Below are 11,287 nucleotides of genomic sequence, written 5' to 3'. Positions count from 1 at the left end.
ATTGAGCCCAGATTATAGATGTGAAACAAATGATAAAATTTTGTTTTACAGTTACAAGCTAAATTATTTTTCATCATTTAGTATCCAGCAGAGGCTAGTGTGATACCATGGTCCATTTTCATCAATTTATATTATATTGGTTCATAAGGGTCATACAAACATAAAATGTTATAGCTCACACATAAAAAACATGGTTTAAAAAAAAGACATAACATAAACCACAACATACACCTGCCAACTCCACCTGTAACAATAATTGTCTGGAGGTGAAATCTACATGCTGCTGCTTTTACTTTACTTTTCTTTAGTTGGCATTGATTAGCATGTGTAAAACTCTTTTTTGAAATAATAACAGGCAACATGATTACAACAGAAATAAAACAGAAAATAAAGGACAAGTTAAAATAATGTAAAAGCCATGCTATACAGGTAGATTTAAAAGTTTGATTTTATAATACTTGTGTATTCTGCCAGTTGAACACTGGTAATGTTAATAGCAAATGCTTGATCCAGTTTTGACTTTAGCATAGCACATTGAAGCTGTTACAAGACATTAATGATCAAATATGCCTTTAAGTGTGGTCAGGATCTAATGCTTCATGTTACATGATTTTATTAGTCTTAGTCTGTCCAAACTTGATGGGATTAAAATGTCAATGAGAATAGGGCTGTTCCAGTTGTTGCAAAACGCACATTAAAACAATAAAAAAATATCTGTCTAATTCAACAAAGACAAATTTAACAAAAACACAATCAGTTTAAGCAAATAGAGCAGAGTTAAGCAAGCCATTATCAATTCTAAGCGCACTGAGTGCCATTGTTCACAGGTTAAAATGCCGACTATTGGACTTACTGAAGAACTCAGTAAGAGTAAATGATGGTTTGGTAGGCTGCTCCGTCAGGCCTGTGTTCATCAACGATCTTCTTAATGATGTCATTAAGATTCAGGTGCATTAGCATAAACTACAACAGAAAAGAAGAAAAACAGGAAATACTGCAACTTAGTGTGGGTACTCGTCAAACTGCAGTGCACTTCAGACTTACTACATAAAAAGGTTTTGTCTAAGTGACTTTAAAACTACAAGTTATATTAAAAGCTATTGTAATACTGTACACAATACAGAATTCCTGATGATCTTCCTACCATTAACAAGTGACCTAACCAAACCTAACCATAACCTAACAGCTAAAAAAATCATCAGTCATTTGCAGCTGCTGAAAGTAATTGCTGTTTGCTACCTACTCTAAGACTAATGTAGGAAGAACAGGACAACTAAAGTTTACTCACTGCCTGTTGACTCAAGCATCACATCTTCATTCACATCCCTGTGGAGAAAATATATAATGAAGTTTGGCTTCAGAGAAATGCATATAATTTTGTATCCTGCTGTATATAGTGCATATTCATGTTGCTACATACAGGATGGGTAAACCATATATTTCATTTTTCACCTCTGTCTTTATCAATTTGATTAAAGAACTGAGTTCAGCTGGAACAACAATAACTCTCCTCTACAGGAAATTAAAACTCATTACAACTGTAAAACTGGCCAGAGGCAACGTTACAGTCACACTGATGCAGGAGATAAGATGCGATATTATCCTTACTGGGAATTTCTGCACTTCTTCATGTGGATCTTGTAGACGACACAAAACACGGCCACAGATATGAGGATGATGATGATGTGGACCAGAAGACGAATGACAAATTTGTCGTTGTCTGTAAAATGATGGTTATAACAGAAATATATCTAAGGGATGGCATTTATGTCAAAGATTAAAATGTGCAGAAATTGACATGTATGGTTAGTCTGAATGAAATGTTTTATCTGAGCAATTTATGGCATTAATTAAGACCACACGTACAGAGAGTGTCAACATGCGCTGTCTTGGTTTTACTGTAAAGGTATCCGTTGAAAGCAACCACCTGAAAAGACAGAACGTCCCTTTAACTTAGGAATTATGGAACTCATATAAGTATTAGGAATAAACTGAACAACACTGTTAAATGAAAAGTAGGATTATACAAACCTCCACGTCGTAGGTCGTAGAGTAGCTTAGATCTTCAAATGTAAATTCACATTTGTCTTGTAACTTTGTCTTCTGAATGACATCATCATACCTAAGAGTTGCATTGTATAGCTTCTCAGGTCCACGGAAATTGTTCACATGAGGACAGGTAACTTTAATCACATTATGCTCTGGAACACTTAGCAACAACGTGAAAATATCGTCTGGTACTGTAAGAGAGTGAAAAAACAACATATTTTCCTTTAGATGCAACACTTTATGCTTATTCACAGTTTAAGTGATTGTTGAGTTTAAAATACCAGCAGTTTTAACACTGATTAAGCTCATTAGTGTTACTGTGTTGATTATCTTGGGCATCAGTATTTCCTTTAAACGATTAATTAATGACTGAATTTTGAAATGGAGTTGCAAAATTATTTTAAAACAGCTTTCAAAATTTTACTTTTTGTTATTCCATTTATCCCACACAGCTGTTATGTGTTGGCCGGAGCTGTGTTAGGAGTCTGGCTAATCAGAGTGCCTGAAACTCAGTGGGGTTGTCAGACTGTCACGATCACAGGGTGTCATTTATCCTACTGACTGGTTGTCGAATGTGAAGAAGGTGAGTCTTAATACGAGCCTGTCAGAGGGCAGAGGCCAAAAACGGAGGAAAAGTAGAGAAGATGGAGAGAGGAAGAGGAAGGTTTGGATGTGTGTGTGATGTATAAAATACATTTTCTTATATAATATACAGTATACTATATATTGGTATCATTAATATTATTGGTATTGCTATCAGGGAATGAGATGTTGTTTGATTATCAATATTTATCCCCATTTAATTAAAATAAGACGGGACAAGTAATGATATAAAGTACATAATTCCTAATTATCATTATTATTATGATAAAAAGTAAGATAAATTGCATTTATAATTATGATTACTATCCTTTTCATAAATAATAACTAAATAATTCATTACAGTAAATCTTGTGTTGAGTCAATGCTCAAAATTGACATGATTCATTTAGAAACCATATTAAGCATAATTTAATGTAGCTGTAGTTCAATACGTGTCAATACGTCAGTTTTCTCCCCAAATATTCACAGTTTCAGTGCTGTTGTTAAAACTGTTACTTTTACTGGCTCGTGGTCATCTTAACTTAATATTCAACTATGAACATTACATAATAAATAGCCTTTTTAGCCCTTTTGAACTAAATATAACTTTATATAAGTGTTGACTGTAATATTTCCCAAAGACAGTTTGCTGTTTACTTACCTCCAGGCTCAGTTTTCTCTTTAACTTCAGTTGGTTTGGCAACCTTCTTATTGTTGTAGGTGGGTTGGACTTCACAGGTGTAATCGGTGTATGGTTTCAGTCCAGAAAAATGACATGCTCCTCCAGGTCGCTGTTTGTTAACTGTAGATGTAACAGTTTAGTTTTCATTAGCTGCTTTTGGTGTCCGATTTAATAACAACAGGAACATATAAAGAGATGTAAAAAGACTGAACCTATAGTTAAGAAATATTTGTTGAGTTACCATTAACTGACAAGAATATAGATATCTAAATCATCAATGTGTCACTGCGACTGTAGATCGCTGACTGGTCCTGCAAGGTAACACTTTTGTATACACTATGTACTACATGGCTGACAGACAGAGAATCAACTAATATCACACTTTCTAAAAACTATTTCAAATAAATAACCAGCAAATCATATGAGGTGTATCAATTTTAGCTGTAATCACAGTTTCTCATCATGTTGTTCTATGGAAAAAAGGTAATTAAACTCTTTCATCTCAATATTATTTCTGTATCATATTTAATTGATTTTATTTTTCATTAATAACTTGTACCAAAGTGTGACTTGTCGTTTCATCTCAGCTTATTTACACCTATTATCCCTCAACGTGCTAAAATGTGAGCACAGAAGGAAAAATGATATACTTGAGGCCAATGGAAGTTTTAAATGTCTTCATTGTATATCTCACTTGTCATATAAACTGACCAGCAAGTTAATCTGCAAGACTCCAAAATGTACATTGATCTAAAATGGAAAAGGTTTTTAAAATTTTACTTACGTTTTGCACGTTCCTCGTCCGATGTTGAACCCACAGGATGACAACTGCAGTTGTATGAAAGCCCATCAAGTTCGGGGACCTCTTGACATTTCTGACTGGTTGTTGTCCAGCTCAACTCAATGGAGGTATTGGTTGAGTCCCTTTGTGTTATTATATTAAGATCTGTTGAAACACATCACACATCTTTAACACTGAACTGAGTAATCTGGTCTTTAGTATCTTAGATTACAAGCTATCATTGCAACAACATACCACAGTCAATCCTGAACTGGATAGCTGATGTGTTTTTTATGGTGACATTGTTTTCCTTGATCTGACCAGTACAGGTGTAGTCTGTGAAAGGCTCCAGCTTAGACTCATTCATGGTCTTATTGTCAGAATCTGAGGAGACAGAAGGGTGACAACATTTCTCAATCAACTAATATCTGTATCTCAGAATTTAAGATCAGTTTTAAACAGTTTAGATTTAGACATTCAAAGCAAAAACCAATATTCTATTCAAAACTGATTCACAGAGCTCACAAAGCAATATCTCACCAACACCTTCCTCTCATATCAGAAGACACAATTTATGTCACTACAGTTATTAGAAAAATATGTTTTTCTACCCCTGCAAAAATTATTCCACTTTACATCTTCATCTCTTTTACACTATGAGTACAAAACAATGGAAATGCAGATTTGAATCACCATCTGTATCCATGTAAATCCATTTATAATGTTGCTGACAAACAAAGTCTCTCTACTTTCAGTCTGACCACTTACCAGAACAGATGTAATCAATGGTGAGATCAGTGCATTTTGGAGGTAAATTTGCTTCTATTTTTGCAGGAAGTTCAGTGGGAGGAGTCAGATTTATTTCACTTGGATTTAAAAATTCAGCTGAAAAAGAGAAAAAAGCACATATAAAACATGATGAAAGGAGGTCTACATGACATGCATTTAAAAATACAGGTAGACTGTATTATACATACCAGCACTGATGTGTTGAGTGAGACTAAAGTTCACACACTTTTCTTGAGTGAAGGTTGTAGTCAAATTTGTGCAAATGTCATTCTCATCCAGTCTGATACAGAACGTTTTATTGTCACTTGGGCATCGTTCGGCTTCAATATTATTTGCTGTCATTTGCACAGAGCTGATGTTCCAGTCACTCTTGTAACAAAGATATCCAGGGATGCAGTTGTCAAGTTTAATGTCACCTTCAGCTGAAATACAGAAGTGATGCACAAATGTCTCTCCCATTTTCACTCATTTCTGAAGTTAAAAGAAAAATACAATGCAACAGTATGAATTATTTTTACTCACTCATTTCCATTGTCGTCACTGGAACTTTATTATCACTGTGGTTACAGAGTATTTCTTTGCCAGCGTGGTCAAATGTCACATTATGCTCGTAGTCAGTACAGGGCTTCAGGTGTCTGATATTATGTGGTACTTTTGGATCGGAGATCTGAACAGTTTTCACGCCAGTCTCATTTCGGCCTTTTTCTTTAACATTTACGGTGTAGTTGCCAAGGGAAGAGTTTATGAAGTTGATCTGGAAGCCAAACTTGATAGGTGTAACAGTGTAAGAACCTGTACAAACAATACACAGTAAAACCTGTTAGTAAGATGAACCACCTGACATTTATTTTAACCTTGGTCATACAGGTGTTGAAAATGTTCCTGTGTATGTCGAGCATCATTCTGTACACTCCACTTTCAACATATTCATTGTAAAGTAAGAGAGAAATGCAAACATTAAAACAACATTAGATGGATTATCTTTTAAAGTGATACTCACACTGGGGAGGGGCTGGTGCAGGGCGTGGAGGACACATTCAAATGAAATTAGAAAGGAATAAAAAATACAAAAAACATTAACAATTAGTTAAATAACACAAGTAATTTAAAATACTCCCAAAGCACACTAAAGGTAAAGTATGTGCCTTTAGCTTATAGAGTATTTGTAACCCTTTTATCCACAGTGCGAGTGTATGTACAACACAATCTTATTACAATCCTATATAAATGAGAAAATTCCAACTTTCGGTGGTAGGAGTCACTGTGGTGTTGGACTGGGTGATTGGAGGTGAGGTCTGAGTTTGATTGCCGGGTGCCTGAGAGACTGTTTGGTTGCTGGTGGAAGTGATTGTGGGTGTGGTCTCATTTGAGGTGATTGCAGGATTGACATTGGCTGGAGGATGGAGATCATGGAGGTCACATTCTGGCAGTATACTGTATTTTGCAACAGCCTTACCTAACATGATGCCTTACTTCCATTTCAGGAAAATATCATGCCAAATGCAACGCTAATGTAGCAAACAAAACTGTAAACTGAGGCTAAATACAGTACCATCAGATGCATTAGTTGGAATGGTCTGAATTGAAGTGTTTGAGGGAAGAGTTGACAAGGTGAGTGAAGGTGTGTTGGCAGCTGCAGGCGTGTCTGAACTCACGGCAGGAATTGCCTTGGTGCGTGGAGTTGAGGAGTTTAAAGTTGGGCTGACTACTGGAGATGAGTTCAAATTTATGGTAGTGTGTGCAGGTGAGAGGGTTGTAACAACATCTACATTCCAAGAATACGAAAAATCAGGACAGACATAATATCACAATAACATCTCCTACATCACTGAAGATGTTTCATGTAGCAGTTTGCTTCTCATGGTGCTAAACTATTTAATTTGTTATTGCTTCTTGTCTAACCTTCCTCATTAATGTCAACTGCACATTTGTCTTAAAATTAAAAAGGTAAGAAATGATAAAAAAAACAAACAAACAGTAGCCCTGAGGAGCAGATGAGGTAAGATAGAGTTAAGTAGGACTATGAAGCTAGAATAGTGGAACTAGCACTTAGTTTTGTATTAGTTGTAGAAGAAAAAAACCTTTGGACCTACCCTGTAATGCAGTTTCTATTTGCATAGTAAAATAATTAGGCAGAAGTTCAACCAAGATGGCCAATTCAGCCCAGAACTTCTTACACACACATATTATTTCTCCATAGACTGAACACCCATTTCATAAATGTATTTCGAAACACAAATAAAAACAAACCCAAATAAAAACAAAAAACAAACAATAATGACCAATAGAGTTTAATATGAGCAACAAACTCTCAGTAAACAAACCAAAAAATACTACATGTCTGAAAAGGAGCAGGTGGAAGTTAATAATTTCCTGCCATTTCACTTTGAGTATTAAAGGTTATTCTGGATTTTTGGCTAAATTATTTAGCATCATAAATATATTTAAGACTGGTGGTCTCTCCTGGTTGAACTTCTGCTTTTGCTGTAATCTATAGTAGCATCTGTCCCCTCCCCTAATAAGTATTGTGAGATGGACACCAGTTTGACTGATATATATATCATGGTATATGTATATATGTATATATATGTGTGTGTGTGTGTGTGTGTGTGTGTGTGTGTGTGTATATATACATACACACACACACACACACACACACACACACACACACACACACACACACACACATATATATATATATATATATATATATATATATGTGTGTGTGTGTGTATATATATATATATGTGTGTGTGTGTGTGTATATATATATATATATATATATATATATATATATATATATATATATATATATATATATATATGCACACGCTAGTGTATATGCCAATAATTCAACATAGTTTTGACCTGTTTATCATGTAGTAATGTTTTCCTCCTACAGTTTATTTGTGTGTAGCTGGTGAGGTTAGATGTGTTTTGGGGGGGGGTTTGTTGTTTTTTTGGTGTTAAACCTTCCTTAATTTTGGCAACTATGACGGTTTCCCAGAACTTGGGTATCCACTTTTTGTGCAAAGGGTACATAATGTCCATTTGAAGGCTGTGTTCATTTCACATAGTTTTGGACAAGATGCTGGCTTTGTATGAGGGGCAGATAGGGACATTATTCAGAATTACCATGCATATACATGTACTTTTCCTCTCACATACACATCAGCATCATGTTAAGCAAGGATTACTTTACTGTCAGCCAGTTCAGTTTGTGACATTATGTGTCATGGGAAAACATGTGTGACAACTTTATTCAAGTGAAAGTCCTGTATTCAAAACGTAACATTTTACTTGTATGTCTTTGAGGTTTTCAGTATAGTATGTGAATTTATTTGGTTTCATATGTGTATGTGAAAGAAACATTTTCAGTTGTGCATTTGAGCACATTTTACTAGTATTTGTGAAAGCTTTTCAATGGTTTTTATGAGAGCTTTTCAGTTGTGTATGTAAGCGTGTAATTTTTCAGTTGTTTGTGTGAGAGTGTTTCTGTTGTGTATGTAAAGCATTTCACTTGTATGCGTGTGTGGTTAGCACATTTACTAGTATGTGTGAAAGCTTTTCAACAGTTTTCATGAGAGCGTTTCAGTCGTGTATGTAAGCGTATAATTTTTCAGTTGTTTATGTGAGAGTGTTTCAGTTGTGTATGTAAAAGCATTTCACTTGTATATGTATGTTGTTTTTAGTATACTATGTGAATGATTTTGGTTTCATATGTGTATATGAGAGGAAAAGTACATGTATATGCATGGAAATTCTGAATAATGTCCCTAATGGCCCCTCATAGCTTTGGTGCTACTATGAACATGAAGACATGAGACAGTGAAAAGTGAGCTTGAGGTAAAAGGAGGCTGAGGTGAAGGTATGGCACATTGTAAAGCACAGCTGAGGGTAGAACAAGACATTATAAACATTAGAATTACAACTGAATGATATATATTAAGAGAATTTAGTTGCAGTCACTCACCTGATGAATCTTGACCTAGAATAACAAAAGAGAAAGATATTTACACACTTGTAATGAAGGGGTGTATACGACTACTATACAGAATAACATAAATATAAACACATCACAAACAGGGTTTGTTTTATTAAAACATCCATTTCCATCTAAACTTGCTGTAGCTTTGCAGTGATATCAGTGGAGGTGTATGAGGTACAGGGCAGAGGATAAGGTTCGCACCAAAGAAACAAGCATACCGTAGGTTTTTTTCTATTTTTTCCATTGGAATGAATACAGAATGAAGCAATATAACTAAACATAATGTGCAGGAACATTATGTGCGTATGTACGATCACAGGGGACATTTTGCGGTACATACTGGCTTTGGCGTTGCTGTGACAATGAAGCAACGCCAAAGCAAAAAGTGAGCAGATTAATTGAGTAATGAGAATGTAGAATTATAAACATCACGAAAACAATTGAATGTAATATATGAAGTAACATTGTTAACCTGGAATTACAAAAGAGAAAAGTATAAATTATTATTGCATTTGTTATGTTTTATTAAACCTGTTTGGGCATAAAAAGTAAGACTGACAACTTAATTAGATGACTTCAGTCATGGTCATAAACCCAGCTACTTTTGCAGCTCTAGTCTGATGTCTGTTGATTTAACCTTGATTTATTTATCCTTTGGCAGGGAATTACATAGTTTTGGTGCAAAGTTAAAAAAAAAAGGTGAGCTGTGGATTTTCTTATTTGTGTGATTGTTTGTATTTTTTTAAAAACGGCAGCAGAGAATCTAAGAAGCCTTGAAGGATTATAAAACGACAAAGAATTAGTAACGTAGGCCGGTCCCAAACCATTAAGAGCCTTGTAAACAAGTAAAAGAACTTTAAAATCAATCCTAAAAGACACTGGGAACTAGCGCAGGTTAGCATAAACTGGGGTGATATGTTCTCTCTTTCTTGTTCTAGTTAAAAGCCCGGCAGCAGAGTTCTGATTTAATTGAAGTTTATCAATGGATTGTTTTGGAGGACCGGTCAAAAGAGCATTACAGTAGTCTAATCTACTTGAAATAAACCCATGAACAAGTTTTTTGGCATCTTGTTGAGATAGGAACAGCCATTCCTTTACAATATCTCTTAAATGAAAGAAAGCTCCTTTGGTCACCTTCTTTATGTGGGATTTAAAGTTCAAGTCTAAGTGTAGGCTAATGTCCAGGCTCATGACTTCTGATTTAATGGGTCAGTGCATTTATTAAAGGCTGGTGAGTCTTCAACAGTTACCAAGGTCTACATCAATTGCATTCCTTACAAAGTGAGAGAAATCCAATGCTAAACACCAAAATAAATATGCTTTATATATTGTAAATATGTAATGATAAAACAGATACTCTGTTGAACAAATATGTTCCCATTGTGGATTTGGGAGAACAAGAAAATGCACTTAAATAAAAAGCATTAATGTGTATGAATAATTTTAGAGACACTTTTACAACACCTTAGAGGAATACAAAAGGCATGTGTTCTGTTACTAATACTACTTTATCTATCCTATCTTTCAGCACCTTATATTTTATTTGAAATAATAAATAAGGTTACTTACAGTCAGCCACACCAATGATCCCAGCACAGAGGAGCAGGATCTTGATACTACAGGGACCTGCCATATCCAGGACTTACAGTGTGTGAATGTATGTTTGAGTGGGGGACCCAGATCATCAAGAGCACCTGGTTGAGCAACACGCACACAACCACAATGGTCATCTATATAAAGGAAGTCATGTGACAACATTTCCACTTTCAAGATGACACTACAATCTTCCCACATTTATTTAAAAAAATTATTCACTTTACAACTGTGGGAAGTTAATTCTCACAGCAAAGTTGCCTTTTCAATACCAGAACAAACAAAGCCAGGGGTACTTCTTCTGCATCCTTGTCATTTTTTCTATTTATTTTTAATGTTAAAACTAAATGTTTTTTAGGATTTACTTAGGATTAACATTATATTAAGTCAAATTTTCAATAATTTCAATGACCATACAAGAACATATAGACCTACAGTATAACTCCTAAAAAGATTTATTGCTTATTACTCCTTTTAAAGTAACAGTACTCCTGTTTACCAGGCAGAAGCTCTGAATACACTGCCTGACCAAAAGTACGTAGACAACTAAACATTTTCTCCACATGTGATAGTGACCAATGATTGTGATACCATGGACATTAATCTGCTGCTATAACAGCCTCCACACCTCTGGTTTAAGTCTTCCCATCAGATTTTGAAACCTGACAGCAATGATTTGCTCCCACTGATATTAGGCAACTTAAGCTTACAATTGGTGTTCCATTTCATTCCGAAGATTTTTGAAAAGTCACTCAGGTCCACATATCATTTCATTTATAAGTCTTTTAAGTATAGATTTTAATACGGCCTGATACCCAATTGT

At 35.0% G+C, this 11,287-nt stretch overlaps 1 protein-coding gene across 1 annotated transcript in view; it reads right to left on the bottom strand.

Moving 5' to 3' along the window:
• Nucleotides 1-438: 438 nt before the first annotated feature.
• Nucleotides 439-11,287, bottom strand: part of LOC137187561 (receptor-type tyrosine-protein phosphatase C-like) — a 104,667-nt gene continuing 93,818 nt past the window's right edge. The window contains exons 11-14 of the mRNA XM_067596535.1: nucleotides 1,867-1,927; nucleotides 1,609-1,720; nucleotides 1,289-1,326; nucleotides 439-963 (exon numbers count right to left, since the gene is read on the bottom strand). Of these exons, the coding sequence (XP_067452636.1) occupies nucleotides 938-963; nucleotides 1,289-1,326; nucleotides 1,609-1,720; nucleotides 1,867-1,927 (237 nt within the window). The 3' untranslated portion in view covers nucleotides 439-937. The remainder of the gene's footprint in view (nucleotides 964-1,288; nucleotides 1,327-1,608; nucleotides 1,721-1,866; nucleotides 1,928-11,287) is intronic.

This window comes from Thunnus thynnus, chromosome 8, assembly GCF_963924715.1.
Source record: "Thunnus thynnus chromosome 8, fThuThy2.1, whole genome shotgun sequence".
Classification (NCBI taxonomy): domain Eukaryota; kingdom Metazoa; phylum Chordata; class Actinopteri; order Scombriformes; family Scombridae; genus Thunnus; species Thunnus thynnus.
The sequence above is the reverse complement of the archived record's forward strand: the minus strand, read 5'-3'. Positions and strand labels throughout refer to the sequence as shown.